A 22,086-nucleotide genomic window follows, 5' to 3' on the forward strand; every position below is an offset into this window, starting at 1 on the left:
ACCCCGGTCACAAGTTCCTTATGCAAAATGTAACTGCCACCCTAAAAGAGTGAGAGAGAGGAGCAAAAAAGGCAGAAAAAGAAAAAGAACTACGGGCTGGGGTGGAGAAAACAGAATTCTATTATTATGAGTCATATTTTCTGAACAGAGAAACCTTCTGTTTTAAAGAAATACTTAATATTCCGAGTATGTAGAATATCACACATCAAAGAGTGCTGATAGAAGAAAATATGGACTTGTTTGGAAACCTGTTGGATGAGCTGCAGAGACGGTGCACATCAAAGAATCTAGGAGTCTTAAGAATCTGGAGGGATACTGAATTGAGTAGTGTTTTTAGATTCTTCGGTCTGGATTTTCCAGTCTCCTTAAGCCTTATAGAAAAAGATTCAGTAAAATTATGTTGGTAAAAGCTGCATAAAGTAATACATTTAGTGGTGTATTAATTTATGTTTTGGTATTGTCAGGAGTGTTATTCTTGCCATAATTTATTTTAATGAAATATGATATTGGTTTCCTTTTTCATCAGCTGATTAATTAAACTTTATTATAAAGCTTATTAACCACAAATACTTTTTTCATAACATCTTTACCAAGACTGCCAACACCTTCTGTGCTAACTGTGTAATTTGTACTTGTGTGAGTAAAGGTACCCAACATTGCCAAGAGTACTCACTCACCCATCTAAATAATTGAATTCAGGTGTTCCAATCACTTCCATGGCCACAGGTGTATAAAACCCAAGCACCTAGGCATGCAGACTGCTTTAGGGTTTGGCAGTTGCCGGGAGAACGGTACTCATCTGACTGCATTGTGCCAAGTGTAAAGTTTGGTGGAGGGGGATTATGGTGTGGGGTTGTTTTTCAGGAGTTGGGCTCGGCCCCTTAGTTCCAGTGAAAAGAACTCTTAATGCTTTAGCACACCAAGAGATTTTGGACAATTTCATGCTCCCAACTTTGTGGGAACAGTTTGGGGATGACCCCTTCCTGTGACTGCACACCAGTGGTGTGGAAGAACTTGACTGGCCTGCACAGAGTCCTGACCTCAACCCGATAGAACACAATTGGAATGAATTAGTGCAGAGACTGTGAGCCAGGCCTTCAAATCCAACATCAGTGTCTGACCTCACAAATGCGCGTCTGGAAGAAAGGTAAAAAATTCCCATAAACACACTCCTAAACCTTGTGGAAAGCCTTCCCAGAAGAGTTGAAGCTGTTATAGCTGCAAAGGGTGGATCGACATCATATTAAACCCTATGAATTAAGAATGGGATGTCACTCAAGTTCAAATGTGTGTGAACGCAGACGAGCAACAGCAAAGCAATGCGACAAAGCAACCCACTGTCATATTTTTTTACAGAGCTGGTGTTTTCCGGCAACACGAAATGAGTGCAATGCAAATTAGGAGCAAAGCGATGTGCTGAAGACCAATAGGAACTTGTTATCACGCATTATCTCCGCCACCATGAAACAGTACGCTCCATTTTTGGTTCCTAGATAATAGTTTCTACTAGGGGTAAAAAAGAAAAGCATTGTTGCAGTGTTAAACATCCTCAAATAGATGGCAGTGATCACAAAGAACAAACATAAACACACATGTTGAACTTTATAGACGCGTGATTTCCTTTTGGGATTTTAATTTTTTTGTTGTGATCAAATGGCTGTCATGGCATTATTTTGGCATCAGTTAAACCATGGCAACCAAACACTCTTACATTCTTTTATTTTGTTTATTTGTTTTGTATTTTGTTTATGCATTTTCTCCCCTTTTAAGCATGTCTAATTGCCCGATTGCGTCATGCTTCCTCTCCACTAATGCAGACCCCAGCTCTGATTTGAGTAGAACGAAGCTAACCCACGCCCCTCCGACACGTGGGCAGCAGCCGTATGCATTTTGTCACCCACACTAGGCGAGTGCATATACGCGAATCAGCCTTGTGTACGGAGAGACACACCCTGATCCGCACTCTCTCCCCGCCTCTTTGCAATTGCCATCAATCAGCCAGCAGAGGTCGTAGTGCATCAGTTACGAGGAGTCCCAATCCGACTTAATACCTCACCCCTATATGAACAACAGGCTAATTGTTCATGTGGCCGCTCAGCCCAGCCGGATGGCAGAGCTGAGATTCAATACGATGTATTCGAAATCCCAGCTCTGGTGCACTAGCGTGTGTTTTTACCACTGCCCCACCTGAGCGGCCGCCCCTTACATTCTTTACCAAGAAAGTAAAAGCTTGGGCACAAATGGGTCTTTCAAATGAATAATGACACCAAGCATGTTTCCAAAGTTGTGACAAAATGGCTTAAGGACAACAAAGTAAAGGTAATTAAGGGGTCATCACAAAGCTCTGACCCCAATTCCATATAAAATGAATGGGCAGAATTGATGAAGAATGTGTGAGCAAGGAGGCCTACAAACCTGCCTCAGTTTCACCAGTTCTGTCTGGAAGAATGTGTAGAAGTTTCAACAATGAATTGTTAGACGCTTGTGGAAGTCTACCCGAAACCTTTGATCCAAGTTAAACAATAGAAAGGCATTGCTAGCTAAGAATAACTGTAGGAATGTGATAAAATAAATTAAAGCTGAAATAAATCATTCTCTTTAGTATTATTATTACATTCAACATTCTTAAAATACAGTAGTGATACTGACCTAAGAGAGGGAATGTGTATTAGGATTAAATGTCAGTAATTGTAAAAAACTAAAATGAACGTGGCTATGATGTGTGTAAACTTATGACTTAAACTGTATATGTTTGCATCAGGGGTTTGGTTGTCTGTTTTCACTAAGCACATCCCACCAAAGCTATTTTGATTAGTGATGTATAATAGGATATACACTGATCAGCATTAAAACCAGCTCCTTGTTTCTACACTCACTGTATATTTTATCAGCTCCACTTACCATATAGAAGCACTTTGTAGTTCTACAATTACTGACTGTAGTCCATCTGTTTCTCTGCATGCTTTGTTAGTCCCCTTTCATTTTGTTTTTCAATTCTTAGCACGGCAATAACACTGACATGGTGGTGGTGTGTTAGTGTGTGTTGTGCTGGTATGAGTGGATCAGACACAGCAGCGCTGCTGGAGTTTTTAAACACCTCACTGTCACTGCTGGGACTGAGAATAGTCTACCAACCAAAAATATCCAGCCAACAGCGCCCTGTGGGCAGCGTCCTGTGATCACTGATAAAGGTCTAGAAGATGACCAACTCAAACAGCAGCAACAGATGAGCGATCGTCTCTGACTTTACATCTACAGGGTGGACCAACTAGGTAGGAGCGTCTAATAGAGTGGACAGTGAGTGCTGCTGTGTCTGATCCACTCATACCAGCACAACACACACTAACACACCACCACCATGTCATTGTCACTGCAGTGCTGAGAATGATCCACCACCTAAATAATACCTGCTCTGTGGTGGTCCTGTGGTGGTCCTGACCATTGAAGAACAGGGTAAAAGCAGGTTAAAAAGGTATGTAAAGAAACAGATAGACTACAGTCAGTAATTGTAGAACTCCAAAGTGCTTCTATATGGTAAGTGGAGCTGATGAAATGGACAGTGAGTGTAGAAACAAGGAGGTGGTTTTAATGTTATGGCTGATCAGTGTATATAATTTTTTTTTTTTTTATTTTATTTTATTGGCATACTCTTCCCATTTAAGATCTGAATGTCTTAATTATGTGGCACAGACCATTTGAGGGATGCTATCCTTCTTTAGACATGCTTCTTTCCCTCTAGATTTCTAATCTTAATTATTTGGTGGCATAACCCTGGAAGCAAGCAATCACAGCATACTGTCACATGTCTGGAATGTAGGGGAGGGAGATAGTGGGAAAGGGGGAGAGTGATACGAGTCTGAGGCAAGACTTTTTTGCCTGGGGTGGGTAAGAGTGACGACTAGCTGTAGCGGTGAAATCTTTCATAAAGGCTTCTATGGACTCTGTTTTTTGTCAGCTCAATGAAACACTGTTTACGTGCCACCGTGCAGGGAGGAAGGTCAATGCTGAACATGCATACACTCGGACACACACACATAAACTCTCACACCAGAGCTGCTCTGTTCAGGGGAATCATAGTGCAGGAATTAGTGGGGGGAGGGGTGTCTGGCACACTTGTCAAAACACTGGGGAAAAGGGGGAAGAATGGAAAGGAGAGGACACTAAATTGAAAGATCTGAAGTAAAAGATGATGTCTTCTGTTGGGAGTAGAGTTTGATGATGAGAAGCAGAAAAGATGAAGAGACAGAGAGCTATAGAGTGGGCGATTGGGCTGAGAGGAAAGCACAGTTTGAGCAATATTGGGATGTTTGTCATACTGTGGAACCGAGCTCCAGACTCTAATTATATCTCTTCATCCATCTCCCTGTCAAGTCCATCCTACATGCCCACCATCTCTCACGTTCCTTCGCTCCTGCACATACACACAAAATTACAAAAACACCATCATGTTTGTGGTAGTGTGGATGCCACACAGCACCAAAGTCCAAGGAGCCTTGGTTTAAAACTGGCTTCTAGTTACTTTTGGTGGGAAGTTGTGTTGCCATGTTTTCTTCATATTATGTTTGCATGTGTTACCTCAAATTACTAAATCCAGGAAAACACACAAAAAACACTGAATCTGGCTATTCTAATTATTATTTTTTTTCTATTTATTTATGCATTTTCTCCCGATTTAGTGTAGTCAGTCTGTCTTCCGCTGTTGGGGGATCCCTGATTGCATTCGAGGAGGGTATGTTGCTGCTTCGCTTCTTCCGACACGTGCGCAGTCTTAGCGGACCCCTTCTTTTCGCCCATGCGTTCTGCACAGGTGCCTCTATCTGCTAACCAGGGTCCTTGCACAGCGTTTGAAGACCCCACCCACATAATTCGGTCATTCTGCCCCTAGCAGACACTGTGGCCAATCGGTGTCTGCTGCAGGCACTGCCAATTGTGCCAGCTAGATGGTGCCCAGCCGACCGGTGGCAATGCTGAGTTTCGAACCGAGGAGTTCAAAATCTCAGCGCTGGTGTGCTAGCGCCACCTGGGCGCCTTCTAAATTATTTTTGGTTTGAGTTGGTAAGTAAACAATGGGTGCTTTATGCCCAGTGTTTTATGTTATGAATGAATGTACAGTGTATCACAAAAGTGAGTACACCCCTCACATTTCTGCAGATATTTAAGTATATCTTTTCATGGGACAACACTGACAAAATGACACTTTGACACAATGAAAAGTAGTCTGTGTGCAGCTTATATAACAGTGTAAATTTATTCTTCCCTCAAAATAACTCAATATACAGCCATTAATGTCTAAACCACCGGCAACAAAAGTGAGTACACCCCTAAGAGACTACACCCCTAAATGTCCAAATTGAGCACTGCTTGTCATTTTCCCTCCAAAATGTCATGTGATTTGTTAGTGTTACTAGGTCTCAGGTGTGCATAGGGAGCAGGTGTGTTCAATTTAGTAGTACAGCTCTCACACTCTCTCATACTGGTCACTGAAAGTTCCAACATGGCACCTCATGGCAAAGAACTCTCTGAAGATCTTAAAAGACGAATTGTTGCGCTACATGAAGATGGCCAAGGCTACAAGAAGATTGCCAACACCCTGAAACTGAGCTGCAGCACAGTGGCCAAGATCATCCAGCGTTTTAAAAGAGCAGGGTCCACTCAGAACAGACCTCGCGTTGGTCGTCCAAAGAAGCTGAGTGCACGTGCTCAGCGTCACATCATACTGCTGTCTTTGAAAGATAGGCGCAGGAGTGCTGTCAGCATTGCTGCAGAGATTGAAAAGGTGGGGGGTCAGCCTGTCAGTGCTCGGACCATACGCCGCACACTACATCAAATTGGTCTGCATGGCTGTCACCCCAGAAGGAAGCCTTTTCTGAAGTCTCTACACAAGAAAGCCCGCAAACAGTTTGCTGAAGACATGTCAACAAAGGACATGGATTACTGGAACCATGTCCTATGGTCTGATGAGACCAAGATTAATTTGTTTGGTTCAGATGGTCTCAAGCATGTGTGGCGGCAATCAGGTGAGGAGTACAAAGATAAGTGTGTCATGCCTACAGTCAAGCATGGTGGTGGGAATGCCATGGTCTGGGGCTGCATGAGTGCAGCAGGTGTTGGGGAGTTACATTTCATTGAGGGACACATGAACTCCAATATGTACTGTGAAATACTGAAGCAGAGCATGATCCCCTCCCTCCGGAAACTGGGTCGCAGGGCAGTGTTCCAGCATGATAATGACCCCAAACACACCTTTAAGACGACCACTGCTTTATTGAAGTGGCTGAGGGTAAAGGTGATGGACTGGCCAAGCATGTCTCCAGACCTAAACCCAATAGAACATCTTTGGGGCATCCTCAAGCAGAAGGTGGAGGAGCGCAAAGTCTCGAATATCCGCCAGCTCCGTGATGTCGTCATGGAGGAGTGGAAAAGCATTCCAGTGGCAACCTGTGAAGCTCTGGTAAACTCCATGCCCAGGACAGTTAAGGCAGTTTTGGGAAATAATGGTGGCCACACAAAATATGGACACTTCAGGAACTTTCACTAAGGGGTGTACTCACTTTTGTTGCCGGTGGTTTAGACATTAATGGCTGTATATTGAGTTATTTTGAGGGAAGAATAAATTTACACTGTTATATAAGCTGCACACAGACTACTTTTCATTGTGTTAAAGTGTCATTTTGTCAGTGTTGTCCCATGAAAAGATATACTTAAATATCTGCAGAAATGTGAGGGGTGTACTCACTTTTGTGATACACTGTATTTTAAACCCTTGTTTAGACTTGTAGTAGGATTGATCATAAACATTTTAATAAATTAATATAATTTGTTTAATTTCTTTCTGCTTGTGTATTGGTTGCTATCATTTTAAAGTAGCTAAGAGCACAAATGAAAGAATGAGAGAACATACAGTGGGAGGAAGGGGGAAAGGTCAGTTTTGTCAGTGTTGCTGAGTGACCTAGATTCCAGTTGTGAGATTAAATGCAGTCATGAATCAGAAAGCAAGGCTCCATTATTAAGTGAGTAGAAAAAGACCACTCATATGACAGAGCTTATAGATTTCTTGTCTGTGACGTTTGAGCCTAATTTGGCCGTTTACATTATGGTACACTTAGCAATTATAACCGAAGGTTGCTGGTTAAAACTAAAAATCCTTACAAATCTCTCCTACATAATGCATGCTGGAGTACTAATTATAAAGTGGGAGCTTTCTGTGTTGACTGATATGCAAAGAGAAATGCCATCTTGTCCAGATGTTATTACGCATTGCAACACATTCCAAAAAAAGTTGGGACAGTAAAGCATTTACCACTTTGAAATGTTCCCATTCCTTTTCACCACACTTAAAAGACGTTTTGGCACCGAGGAGACCAAGTGATTTAGTGTTTCAGCTTTTATTTTGTCTCATTCTTCCTGCAAACACGTCTTAAGATGTGCAACAGTACGGGGTCGTTGTTACATTTTTCGTTTCAAAATTCTGCACACGTTATCTATTGGGGACAGGTCAGGACTGCAGGCAGGCCAGTCCCGTACCCGTACTCTCTTCTTACGCAGCCATGCCTTTGTAATGTGTGCAGCATGTGGTTTAGCATTGTCTTGTTGAAAAATGCATGGACGTCCCTGGAAAAGATGACGTCTTGAAGGCAGCACATGTTGCTCTAAGATCTCAATGTACTTTTCTGCATTAATGCTGCCATCACAGAAGTGTAAATGACCTTTGCCAAGGGCACTGACACAGCCCCATACCATGACAGACCCTGGCTTTTGGACTTGTTACTGATAACAGTCTGGATGGTCCTTTTCATTTTTGTACATGGCATCCATTTTTTCCAAAACAGACTTGGAATTCTGATTCATCTGACCACAATACACGTTTTCACTGTGTTATGGTCCATCCTAGATGCCTCCGAACCCAGAGAAGTCGACGCCGCTTCTGGACATGGTTAACATAAGGCCTCTTTTTTTGCACAATAAAGTTTTAAGTGGCATTTGTGCATGTAACTCTGTATTGTAGTGCTTGACAAAGGTTTGCCAAAGTAATCCCTCACCCATGTGGTTATATCAGCTATTGTTGAGTGGTGGTTCTTGATGCAGTGCCGTCTGAGGAATCAAAGATCACAAGCGTTCGGTTTAAGCTTGTGCCCTTGGCCTTTACGCACTGAAATTCCTCCCTATTCCTTGAATGGTTTAATGATATTATGCACTGTAGAGGGAGAAATATGCAAATTTTCTCCAATCTTTCTTTGAGGTACATTGTTTTTAAACATTTCAATCATTTTCTCACACATTTGTTGATAAACTGGAGATCCTCTGATCATCTTTGCTCATCAAAGACTCAGCCTTTCCCAGATGCTGCTTTTGTACCAAACCATGATTACAATCACCTGTTTGGAATCACATCATTATTTAGTTTTTTTTTACCTTATTACTAGCCCTAAATTTCCCCCTCTCTCAACTTTTTTTGGAATGTGTTGCAGGCCTGAAATGCAGGAATGGAGGTATATTAACAAATGAAATGAAGTTGAAATGTAAGGAACACTGCATTTTTATTTTTATTGCATTTTCCATACTGTCCCAACTTTTTCTGATTTGGGGTTGTACATATTTTAATGCATAATAAAATGCACTAAACTATGTATGAGCAGATTTAAAGGAGTTCAAACACACTCGCAATCAGTCACACTTCCGGCGCTGCGTGAGCAGCAGCCTGTTACAGCAGATCCGTCTTTCTTGTTTATTTTTGTTTATTTTATTTATATGTATTTATGTTACTTTTTGTCTTTCATTTCAAATTCATGCTCCCAAAAGGTATACTGGTAGCCCGGTTTAGAACATGTGCATGCTAGTGTGAGAAGAGAAGCTTTCTGCATTAACAGACAACATGACTGACTGGCAAAAAAGTAAACAGGTGGCACCCTGTCCTGATTAGTTAAATGTTGGTGGTCCACATGATGAGTTTTTGTCTGTTATTTACAAAGGCTGTAAAGGGAGAGTCACAGTACCCTTTTAACCCAGATTATGAGATATGGAATCTGCTAAAATAATCAAAAGTATTAAGACATAAAAAATCATGAAATAAAAACACTTGAAACAAAGATCTACATATAGCCAGTGAGAGATGTTCCATGTCCTCTACTTGTCCTATTACCAATGTTGAAAACATTTGGCAGAGGGCCAGGAGCAAGAGCAAAAAATGTCATCACATGAAAAGACTAAATTAGAAAGCTAATAATAGCGTAGGTAGATATTTATTGACCAGGTGTGTTTTGTTTGGCCAAATAACGTATTCAAGAGAGACATGGAGGAGGAATATGAAAAATCAGTCATCTGTAATCTCCTGTTCCTCAGCTGACTTTGGATGGGGTGGGAAAAATGGGGAAGAAACAAGAAATGTACAAAAAAAAAAAGTCTGAAGGTGAAAGGCTTGGAAAAGTGTGTGTGTGTGTTTTTCCATCACCTCCATATGGTGAAGCACCAATAGAGAAATGATTCCTAATAAGGTTGTAACTACAAGTACTTTCTGCACATGTTTACTGTAGCTGCCAACAAAACTTTTCTTTTCCATTCTCCTCCCTCATGGTATGAAACACAAAACCAAACGTTAAACAGTCAAGTATCTGCAATAGATTTGACAAAAAAATACTAGTAAAAAATCATTTGCAAACAGCAAACTGATGTAATTAAACAGACACAAAACTGAATGTACAGTTTTCAACATTCAGTAGGACAAAAGAACTGCGTCTTTTTGTCCAATCCAGTTGACAAAGTCTAAAAATTAGGCTGTTTGTGTAATTGTAGTCATGCTTCAAAGATTTTTTTTTTCTAGGTTTTCTATGTGATGGTGTTGCAGAAAGTTGTTAAACCATGACTGAAGTGCTACATATGGACACCAGCTTTCCAGGTATATTTATATCTTACATATTAAACACTGATCAGCCATAACATTAAAACCACCTCTTTGTTTCTACACTCACTGTCCATTTTATCAGCTCCACTTACCATATAGAAGCACTTTGTAGTTCTACAATTACTGACTGTAGTCCATCTGTTTCTCTGCATGCTTTGTTAGCCCCCTTTCATGCTGTTCTTCAATGGTCAGGACTCTTCCAGGACCACTACAGAGCAGGTATTATTTAGGTGGTGGATCATTCTCAGCACTGCAGTGACACTGACATGGTGGTGGTGTGTTAGTGTGTGTTGTGCTGGTATGAGTGGATTAGACACAGCAGCGCTGATGGAGTTTTTAAACACCTCACTGTCACTGCTGGACTGAGAATAGTTCACCAACCAAAAATATATTCAGCCAACAGTGCCCCATGGGCAGCGTCCTGTAACCACTGATGAAGGTCTAGAAGATGACCAACTCAAACAGCAGCAATAGATGAGTGATCGTCTTTGACTTTACATCTACAACTAGGTAGGAGTGTCTAATAGAGTGGACAGTGAGTGGAAAGGGTAATTAAAAACTCCAGCAGTGCTGCTGTGTCTGATCCACTCATACCAGCACAACACACACTAACACACCACCACCATGTCATTGTCACTGCAGTGCTGAGAATGATCCACCACCTAAATAATACCTGCTCTGTGGTGGTCCTGTGGGGGTCCTGACCATTGAAGAACAGGGTGAAAGCAGGTTAAAAAGTATGTAGAGAAACAGATGGACTACAGTCAGTAATTGCAGAACTACAAAGTGCTTCTATAGGGTAAGTGGAGCTGATAAAATGAACAGTAAGTGTAGAAACAAGGAGGTGGTTTTAATGTTATGGCTGATCAGTGTATATAGCTTAAAAGAACACAACATTCTAAACACTACATGATAAGAACCTTTTTATGACAGTGTTTAACTTGGGTATCTTTGGAACAGTAACAACTGTAATAGATTATTTAGCTGTCTGTAGCATAAACGTAATGCAAATGAGATTAGACTGAGATTTCCTGTGGTTTAAAGGTAATTTCTGCTCTCTGCAGGGAAAATTAACCCTCCAGCTTCCCCTACCCTTCTCCCAAAAGACCAGGAGGCTCCCTACTCAGTAGAGACCCCCTATGGTTACCGTCTGGATCTGGATTTCCTCAAATATGTTAATGATATTGAAAAGGGCAACACTATTAAAAAGGTGCACGTGCAGAGACGGCCACGGTATGGATCCCTGCCCCGAGGTTATGGCTACACAGGCTCATGGTGGACCTCCACTGAGTCTCTGTGCTCCAACGCCAGCATAGACAGCCGACATTCATCCTACTCATACTGTGCACCAGGCTACCACACTTCACAGCGCCCAAACTTTAGCACAGCACGAGTGGAGAAAACCTTGCTGGATGCACGGCGCAAGCTAGAGGAGGAAAAGGATACAAGGCGCTTCTCCAACCTGGGGAGCATGCACAGTAGTGTGGCTGGCTCCAACACCTCACTTTCCAGTGCTCACAGCTTTAACCGTGCCCAAGGAGGGGGAGGTTCATACACTCCAGCCAGCTCTGGCCTGTCCACTCCTGTTACCCCCACCCCAGCCCACCTCCAGTATGTGCGTGAACAGATGGCCATGGCCCTTAGGAAAATCCGAGACCTAGAAGAGCAGGTAAAGACAATCCCTGTGCTGCAGGTCAAGATCTCCGTGCTTCAGGAGGAGAAGAGGCAACTCAGTGTGCAACTTAAGAGCCAGAAGTTCCTAGGTCATACGTTAGGGTTTAGCCGTGGGCGCCCACGTAGTGAGCTTTACATTGACATACCGGAGGAGGAGGTGGGAACTGGAACCACCAAGGAGGAGGGGGGACTCTCTCCCACCACGCCAGATGGCTCTCGTCAAGACTCAGGGTGTGAGATTGAGGACACTGTGATTGTTGGTGGAGCAAGGCCAGGGGGCAGGAGGGAGGTTCGAACAATTGGAGTGGGTACAGATTGTGAAAAGAAGGATGCATATCATGTCGGTGTAGGTGTGAGCGAGGAAGATTTGGGGTTGTTGCCAGAGACAGAAGCTTTGAAGTCCAAAGTGGACCAGTTGGAGGCACAGCTGATAAGGACCATGCAGGAGCTGCAGAGCGCTCAGAAGCAGGCCGAGATGGCACTAAAAGAGAGACATTTTGAACCCCTGCAGCCTGATCATGCTGTAAGGGCCACCAGCCTGGGCTGGCAGGAGCAGCAAGGTCTAGTGGGTGCCGGCCTTCACACATTGGTCAGCTTCACCCAGCAGGTTCCACAGAGGCAGCAGAGGACAGTTGGCATTCAGGTGTACACACTGGAGCAGCCTACAGTGGTGGGTGTGAGCAGTCTTCTTAGGGTGCAGGACTGCAGTTCTTCTACAAAGCCTCTCCCTGCTACTTTCCTGGAGGGGGCACCTCACAAAGGATATGCTGAGCCTCTGGGTACAGAAGGTATGTTTTGACAATCATTGGAATTGAACAATTTTTGATAACTACAATTTTAATCTGTTACCTGACACCTAAAAGTCATATAGTATTATTGTAACATTGCTGTGTCTTGCATTCTCTCAGAATCACCTAGAGAACTACCTATTGCAATAAGCTCCAAGCAGGTACGAGAGGTCTTAAGAAGTGAATTGTCCACATCAGTTCCTATCACCAGCCCTGCCATAGTCATGGAGACAAAGTTCAATCAAGTGGGTCCCTTTTACCAGCAATTAAAGAAAGAAGAGCAGCACCCTAACACAGACGTTTTGCAGGGACATGAAGACACAGCCCAATTAGGTATGTGCATTGGCACATTTAATATTTTTGCCTATTCATTGATATACAGTGCCTTGCAAAAGTATTCAGCCCCCTTGAACTTTTCAACCTTTTGCCACATTTCAGGCTTTAAACATAAAGATATGAAATTGTAATTTTTTGTGAAGAATCAATAACAAGTGCGACACAATTGTGAAGTGGAACGAAATGTATTGGATATTTTAAACTTTTTTTAGAAATAAAAACCTGAAAAGTGGGGCGTGCAATATTATTCAGCCCCTTTACTTTCAGTGCAGCAAACTCACTCCAGAAGTTCAGTGAGGATCTCTGAATGATCCAATGTTGACCTAAATGACTGATGGTGATAAATAGAATCCACCTGTGTGTAATCAAGTCTCCGTATAAATGCACCTGCTCTGTGATAGTCTCAGAGTTCTGTTTAAAGCACAGAGAGCATCATGAAGACCAAGAAACACACCAGGCAGGTCCGAGATACTGTTGTGGAGAAGTTTAAAGCCGAATTTGGATACAAAAAGATTTCCCAAGCTTTAAACATCTCAAGGAGCACTGTGCAAGCGATCATATTGAAATGAAGGGAGTATCAGACCACTGCAAATCTACCAAGACCCGGCCGTCCCTCTAAACTTTCAGCTCAAACAAGGAGAAGACTGATCAGAGATGCAGCCAAGAGGCCCATGATCACTCTGAATGAACTGCAGAGATCTACAGCTGAGGTGGGAGAATCTGTCCATAGGACAACAAACAGTCATACACTGCACAAATCTGGCCTTTATGGAAGAGTGGCAAGAAGAAAGCCATTTCTCAAAGATATCTATAAAAAGTCACCTGGGAGACACACCAAGCATGTGGAAGAAGGTGCTCTGGTCAGATGAAACCAAAATCGAACTTTTTGGCCACAACGCAAAACGTTATGTTTGGCATAAAAGCAACACAGCTCATCACCCTGAACACACCATCCCCACTGTCAAACATGGTGGTGGCAGCATCATGGTTTGGGCCTGCTTTTCTTCAGCAGGGACAGGGAAGATGGTTAAAATTGATGGGAAGATGGATGGAGCCAAATACAGGACCATTCTGGAAGAAAACCTGTTGCAGTCTGCAAAAGACCTGAGACTGGGACGGTGATTTATCTTCCAACAAGACAATGATCCAAAACATAAAGCAAAATCTACAATGGAATGGTTCACAAATAAACTTATCCAGGTGAAAATGGCCAAGTCAAAGTCCAGACCTGAATCCCATCGAGAATCTGTGGAAAGAGCTGAAAACTGCTGTTCACAAACGCTCTCCATCCAACCTCACTGAGCTCGAGCTGTTTTGCAAGGAAGAATGGGCAAAAATTTCAGTATCTCGATGTGCAAAACTAATAGAGACATACCCCAAGCGACTTGCAGCTGTAATCGCAGCAAAAGGTGGCGCTACAAAGTATTAACGCAAGGGGGCTGAATAATATTGCACGCCCCACTTTTCAGTTTTTTATTTCTAAAAAAAGTTTAAAATATCCAATAAATTTCGTTCCACTTCACGATTGTGTCCCGCTTGTTGTTGATTCTTCACAAAAAATTACAATTTCATATCTTTATGTTTAAAGCCTGAAATGTGGCAAAAGGTTGAAAAGTTCAAGGGGGCTGAATACTTTTGCAAGGCACTGTACATTAAATTCAGAAAGTACCTGACTTTTTGTGCACGTATTGTGTGATTTCATTGAATATAATTGTCGTTTTTGCCTAGCAATCTACACTCACTCATAATAATACTGTAAAACCGATTTTTTTAGTTCATTTGTTTAAAATGTATAAAAAGTAAACAACTTAACATTATCTTTCAAAAGTGCATTCAGGTGCATCCAGTTCACTTTAATTATCCGTAATATGGCCGCTCAGGTGGCGCAGTGGTAAAAACACACGCTGGAACACCAGAGCTGTCTCAGCTTTGCCGGCCGTCTGGGCTGGGCAGCCACATGAACAGTGATTGGCCTATTGTTCAGATAGGGGTTGGATATTAAAGCCGGATAGGGACTCTCTTATAACTAATTCAATTACGACCCCTGCTGGCTGATTGATGGGGCCTGCACAGAGACGGGAAAAGAGTGCTGTCAGGGTGTGTCTCTTTGTACACAGTGCTGATCCGCATTGCATTCGTCAAAGTGTAGGTGACAAGATGCATACGGCTGCTGCCCACGTGTCGGAAGGGGCGTGGGTTAGCTTCGTTCTCCTCAATCAGAGCGGGGATCGGCATTGGTGGAGAGGAAGAGTGACGCAATTGGGCACGCCAAAAGGGAGAAAAAGGGGAGAAAATGCATAAACAAAAAATATAATTATCCATAATATGTGTTTAAAACCCAATTAGAATCCACCAGTTGCAATTTGAATTGATTAGACACAGTTTTTACCACCTTTTACCACTTTTTACAATGGATGAAAACTATGAACTATGAGATTACTATGAAAACTGGCAGAACAGCAAGCACCATTTCTGGCCAGCAACAGGTGCTGCACATCACCTGGCTAATAGCACCCCTACGGTAAAACATGTTGGTGGCAACATTATGCTATGAAGGCACTTTTCAGTGGCAGGAGAAAAAGGAGACTGGTATGAAATAAGGGATGGATGAATGTAGCCACCTTCAAAACATCCTTAAACAGAACCTCATCCAGACTGCAAACAGACTCATACTGAGGCATCAGTTCACATTCAACACGACAGTGACCCAAAGCATACCATCAGATCAACACTTGAGTGGCTTTGTAGCAAATTTTTGAATGTCCATAGGTATCCCAGTCAAAGCCCAGAATTCAACCACATTGGACTTTTGCAATCCAATCTGACAGAGCTTAAGAGGCTTTGCTATTAAACTGCCCAAGTCTAGGTTTTACAGTCTAAGACTGTAGAGACATATTCAAAAAGACTTGCAGCTGTAGTGGCTTCTACGAAGTATTGAATAAAGGGTCTGAATACTTTATTTTTACTTCATCATTAAGTGTGGGTTGATGGGTAAAATGGCAATTATATTTAATAAAAATCAAATCCGAAACACAATCAAGTGTGCAAAATGTCAAGAGGTCTTAATACACTCTGAATCAACTGTGTGTACTGCATGCTTCACCTCTTTGTTTAACTTTGATGTTAATACTATGTATTTATTTTAAAGCATCTCAGACCAACCTGAGATCTATCATGAAGCGTAAGGCAGACAGAGAACCACGCTCCTCTTCCACCAAGAAGAATCTGCAATTTATTGGTGTAAATGGAGGGTAAATGATTTGTAATGATCTATTATTTTCAGCAATTATTGTGTACAGGACATTATATTCCTATTTTACCTGTTTGGCCACCTTGGTCAGGTAGTAACCCTGCAGTAACATGCTTTGCAGGTATGAGTCTACCTCGTCAGAAAGCAGCTCAGAGAGTTCCGATGAAAGTGATGCAAGTGAATATCATGAAGCCACTGAAAAACTACCAGAATCTCCAGCTCGACAACCACAGCCTGCCAATGCCAGCAGCTCTGATGTTCCTGTGTCTGAAAGTTTAAAATCTACAGAGATGGCAACTGCTTCTGCACCTCAGCACAGCACTGCTGCACCTTCACTTACCGGTGGTTCAGACATTGCATGCCAACAGGTTGTACAGTCACCAGCATCAACTACGGACAAATCAAACTGTGCAATCCAGACATCTACTAATGACATGGTTCTTCAAGAGACTATTGGCCAATCAACTGAAAGTGATTCCACTCAGCAGCAAACATCCCAGAGCTTAACCACTCCCTCCGAATGCAGTTTTGTTCAGTCATCAACAAACTCTATGGTACTGGAACAGACTGTTAACTTACCCAAAACCACTGAAAATATTAACCAGTTAATTAGCTCAGGACTGACCCCTCAAACAGTTACTAGTCTTTCACATGACACTAGGTCTACTCAGTCAGAAGCCAGCCAGCCCATTCCACACCAGCAAAGTATACAAATAAAAATTTCAGAGGAGTCTACCCAACAAGACACAGGCAGCATTCCACCTGAAAATACAGACTCAAACCAAGCAAATAAACAAGACTGCAGGTGTGATTGCTATTATATATCAGTTATCTTTGGTTGGGTATTATGAATTATTTGTGAGAAATGTAAAGTCATTGCATCTGTAATTACAGATCTGAAGTAAGTGAACACTTCATGACAGCTCTACATACCTTACAGAAGGCACTCGGTGAGCCAAATGCCTTCAGCCAGCAGCAAGCGGTATGTAGAAAATCACATGAGTAATGTACAATGCATTTACTTAATGTTTATATATTTACTTTAAAAATCATTTGTTTTCAGTAGTCGACATATAGTATATACAATAAATTCATCAGGTCACAGAAAATTGAAATGTAACCTAACTTCTTAGTTTTGAAAAGTCTGCTTCATTTGTTGTTTCTTGAAGCAAAAGAAAACATCTTTTGCGAGGCATAAACTATTTACTTGCTGTAGTATATTAGCAATGTTTACTTATACATGACTAAAAGTGAAACATAGTGGGTTTAATTTAGGGCTGGCACCGATCCGATACTCTGTATCAGTATCGGTTTGATATTGGCCCAAATCATTGGATCGGATATCAGAAGGAAAAAAACGTGTAATCCAATCCGATGCTGTTGCTTAATGTAAATAACACTTAATGTAAATAAGGCCATTGTTTGTGTGTAAAGCAAATAACACATGAAGATACATTCCAACAGAGCGCCGTTTATTACCAGCTCACTCGCCAACTGCCGTAACAAGGTGCGTCTTGATGACATAATTAACATGTGCCACGGTTCTACAACTCATCCGCAACAGCCATTCAGAAATTAAAGCACACTGATCTACTTAAACTTTTAGCATTTTAAAAATCATCTACTACTGCCACAACTAAAAACACTGTTTAAACACAATAAAAATCATCTACTACTGCCACATCTAAAAACACTGTTTAAACACAATAAAAATCGCTTTATAAATGATAAATCGGACTTGGATAAATCGGTCTTGTCCCGGCTTGGAGATCTCTCTCATCCTCAACGATAAATCCATTAGTGTTATGAAATAAAACAAACTACACCGTTACCCGTTTAGCCACAGACGTCCTCTTCAAAATCCAGCAGGGTTTTGTAATAAGCATCTAAAAACGTGACAAAACTTCAACGGAAAATCTTAACCAAACGCTTCGTCAATTCTAATTGGTCCATCGCGTGTGATCCACATCTTCCAATTGCAGACACTTTGGACGACTTGCCGTAACGTAAGTGAAACCAAAAATGCAGCTAAATGTTCTGTGTGTAAAAGTTCAAATAAAAACAGCAGTTTTGCATCAGTGTGATGTTGTAGGTTCTGTATTTATTCCTTTAGAATATTTGTTTCACAGTCTGAGCATTGTTATTTAGATAGCTAGTTTAACCATGGTGCATTAAGACATGTATTATTACTGCTTAGTTGTTTGAGAGGAGAAATCGGTGTCGGATTGGTATCAGTATCAGCAGATACTCCATTTGCAGTATCGGTATTGGACATAAAAAAGTGGTATCGAGCCAGCCCTAGTTTAAATCTCAGCTGTTATCAACAGGGTCTGTCATTTAATGCAGTGGGAGTGGGCTAGCATACTTTACCACTGCACATTCTGAGCACCAGCAGTGTTATTAGTCTAATACTACCAAAGTGAAAAATCAGTCTACTACGTTAGCCCACCACTGTTGAGATTCGAATCCGATGCTATCGACCGGCCAGCTGTCTGAGAAGCTGAATGGTCTTGTTGTGACCCTGTTAAGGATTAAGCTGTTGATGAAAATGAAATGAATTAAATGAAACTACCAGTGTTCAAATGTGTATTTCTTAGAGATACATTTTATTTAATAATTTAATATTAATTAATAATATGAGTTTATTTGCACTATTGGTTTGCTCCACATTTGCTCTAGTAATGTGTGATGTTTGTCTTCGAACAGAGAACAGCCTACACCACAGTGTTGCAGGAGTGGCTGCGTGTCTCGTGTCATAAATCCGCAGACACGGCAGTGGTCCGAGCCTACATGGACACTATTGCTTCCATCTCGCCACAACTTCTGGAGTTTGTGATCAACATGGCTGATGGGAATGGAAACACAGCATTGCACTATACTGTGTCACACTCCAACTTTCCTGTGGTCAAACTTTTGTTGAACACAGGTAATTCTATTAATGAACATGCTTTTATGGAGTGTTTAATAATAATAATAATAGTAAAAATAATAATAATAATAACAATTAAGATCAAGTTTAGGTTATGAACTGAATCATGTATTAATGCAGAGAAATAACTGTACTGTACATATCCCAGTAAGTTTACATTCCTGCGTCCGACTGTGTTCTGTGTACTAAGAAGATTGCTTTTTTGGCATGTGACAGATATATGTGTGCTTTCATGCAGGTCTCTGTAATGCAGACAAGCAGAACAAGGCCGGCTACACTGCCATCATGCTGACAGCTCTGGCTGCGTTCCATACTGAAAACGACCTTCAAACTGTTCTGCAACTGCTTCGAGCTGGAGACGTCAATGCAAAGGCTAGCCAGGTGCGCCCTCTTCTGGTCAAATAATCTTGACTAAGTCCTGTCGCCTTTTGTATCTGACATTTTCTACACTTTTAGAGCACAACATGCCATGCGTGTTTCATTACTTTGGTAGCTTGTGGTGTTTACATTAAAATAGTATCATATTAGAAATTACAAAACACAATCATGGGGTGTGTTTGAAAACCTAGTGAGTGACAAGCCTTGCTGTCTTACTGCCTACATAGGCAGCTGCCTAAGTAAAGAGTCATTGACTTATAAGGCAGGTTATTCGCACGCACTACTTAGACAGCGATTCCATCAGTTTTCGCTTACTAAGCTAGACTCACATTAAAATGCCTGGTTTTCTTGTGTATACACTGTAGGCTGGACAGACGGCTCTGATGTTGGCCGTGAGTCATGGCCGAGGAGACATGGTAAGAGCACTGCTGTCTTGCGGAGCACAGGTCAACCTGCAGGACGACGATGGCTCCACAGCCCTCATGTGCGCATGCGAGCATGGCCACGTGGACATTGTTCGCCAGCTGCTGTCTGTACCAGGCTGTGATGCCACTGTGACAGATAATGTAAGTGCTTCTTTTGTTTCTTAGTGTTATAGAATACAGTATAATGCCTTTATTTGTCATTTATACATATACAGATGTATAGTACAAACGAATTTCTTTCTTTGCGTATCCCAGCTTGTTTTGGAAGCCGGGGTCAGAGCGCAGGGTCAGCCAGTAAATGGCACCACTGCAGCAGAGAGGGTTAAAAACCTTGCTCAAGGGCCCAACAGTGGCTGCATGGCAAAGCTAGGATTCGGACTCTCAACCTTTCAGTTGATAGCCCAAAGCTCTACCCACTAGGCTACCACTGTCCTCGTGGATCCAACAAGTATTCAGACCCCTTGACTTTTAAACTTTGTCTTATCAAATATAAACTTTTTAATCAAATGTATTGAAAATTAAAAACTAAAACTAAAGTTTCTTATTCAATAAGTATATCCTCAATCAGACCTCTGAACAATGCAGCTGCATGCATGTTTTTTAATCAACCCAAGTGCTGCATTGTGGCAAGGCATTGGGGAAAGGATATAAAACAACATCTAAGGATTTCAGTATTCCCAGGACTGCAGTTGCCTCAACAGTTTTGAAATAGAAGAAGCTTGGCACAACTTCAAATTCCTAGAGTTGGCAATCCAGCCAAATTAGGCATCCAGGCAAAAAGGCCTTGGTCAGGGATGTAAGAAATAATCCAGTTGTCACTTTAAAAGTCCTGTGCAGTGATGGGAGAACCATTTAGACTTCTACTTCTGTCACATTCCATAAATTAGGCCTTGATGTTCTGGAGAAACACTATCCATATGGTCACCATGAGTCAGAATTGACCTAAAGGTACAGTGGTACCTTGAAACTCTACGTCAGTTGGTTCTGGGAGAGGTGAATTGGAGATACCAAATTGTCCATGACTGTGTTTGACATTAAACTTGTGAACTGATGAATCTTGTGTAACGAGTAACTACCCTTTCCGTCATGTATGTAACCAAAGTGTGTAAATCATGGCGTTAGAATCCTAAAAAATAAATAAATAGCACAAGTTTGAAAGTAAAACAGGAAAATTCAGCTAAACACAGATACATGTGGATGCTTTCAGAGTGAATATAATAGTTATTCCACACAAATGCATATTCATCTCACATTTGCAGTCCGATGACGTTTTACTGCACCGCTTAAGCCAAACGCTGAACAAAATGGTGTAGTGTGAAACCCCCTATCGCCGATCAGTCGCATAGTGTAAAAGCCACACAGACTTGAAAGACTCCCGATTACAAGTCATCCAGTTGTGTAGTGTGAACTCTACAGCGACCTGACGACTTGGAAAGTCGTGTAGTGTGAACTTAGCATAATACGAATACGAATCCTTTATTGTCATTGCACATTGTACTTGTACACTTGCACAATGAAATTGGAATACAACCCCCCCCTCCTGCAAGAAAAAACAGCAAACAATAAAAGTACTATATACAAATATTAATATAAAAATATAAAACAGTACTTAAACAAAACAGAAGCAGAACTGAAGCTATTGCAGCTATTGCACATGTCCTATTCAAATTAAATTAAAAGTTGCACATGTCCCATTAAAGTGAATGAAGTGAAATTGCACAAGACCCATTGAATGACGCCTGTTGTGTCACATGTTTGTGTAACGGGGGGGCTAGGACAAGACAATAAGGGTGGACACACACGCAGAGATGTATAAGCTAACAAAGGATATTTATTGATAACAAAAGACAAAACCATAACATACAAAACCAAACAAAACTAAACACACATGGACTAACAAGGCAAACAAGGAGAAACACAGCTAACTAAACTAGAAACAAGACTTAGCATGATCAAGGGCTACAAACACGACTTAGCATGAGCAAGAGCTACAACATGACTTAGCATGAGCAAGAGCTACAACATGACTTAGCATGAGCAAGAGCTACAACATGACTTAGCATGAGTAAGAGCTACAACATGACTTTGCATGAGCAAGGGCTATAAACATGACTTAGCATGAGCAAGAGCTACAACATGACTTTGCATGAGCAAGGGCTATAAACATGACTTAGCATGAGCAAGAGCTACAACATGACTTAGCATGAGCAAGAGCCACAACATGACTTTGCATGAGCAAGGGCTATAAACATGACTTAGCATGAGCAAGAGCTACAACATGACTTTGCATGAGCAAGGGCTATAAACATGACTTAGCATGAGCAAGGGCTATAAACATGACTTAGTATGAGCAAGGGCTATAAACATGACAGCATGAGCAAGGGCTATAAACATGACTTAGCATGAGC

At 41.6% G+C, this 22,086-nt stretch overlaps 1 protein-coding gene across 2 annotated transcripts in view; it reads left to right on the forward strand.

The window, feature by feature from the left end:
- Positions 1-22,086, forward strand: part of kank2 (KN motif and ankyrin repeat domains 2) — a 47,597-nt gene that overhangs the window by 16,749 nt on the left and 8,762 nt on the right. For both annotated transcript variants that reach the window (XM_063012164.1, XM_063012157.1), the window contains exons 2-10: positions 9,818-9,892; positions 10,963-12,360; positions 12,481-12,693; positions 15,845-15,947; positions 16,068-16,751; positions 16,841-16,928; positions 18,653-18,872; positions 19,114-19,256; positions 19,619-19,819. In XM_063012164.1, coding sequence (XP_062868234.1) covers positions 9,856-9,892; positions 10,963-12,360; positions 12,481-12,693; positions 15,845-15,947; positions 16,068-16,751; positions 16,841-16,928; positions 18,653-18,872; positions 19,114-19,256; positions 19,619-19,819 — 3,087 coding nt within the window. In that variant the 5' untranslated portion in view covers positions 9,818-9,855. The remainder of the gene's footprint in view (positions 1-9,817; positions 9,893-10,962; positions 12,361-12,480; positions 12,694-15,844; positions 15,948-16,067; positions 16,752-16,840; positions 16,929-18,652; positions 18,873-19,113; positions 19,257-19,618; positions 19,820-22,086) is intronic.

This window comes from Trichomycterus rosablanca, chromosome 2 (genome assembly GCF_030014385.1).
Source record: "Trichomycterus rosablanca isolate fTriRos1 chromosome 2, fTriRos1.hap1, whole genome shotgun sequence".
Taxonomy (NCBI): Eukaryota; Metazoa; Chordata; class Actinopteri; order Siluriformes; family Trichomycteridae; genus Trichomycterus; species Trichomycterus rosablanca.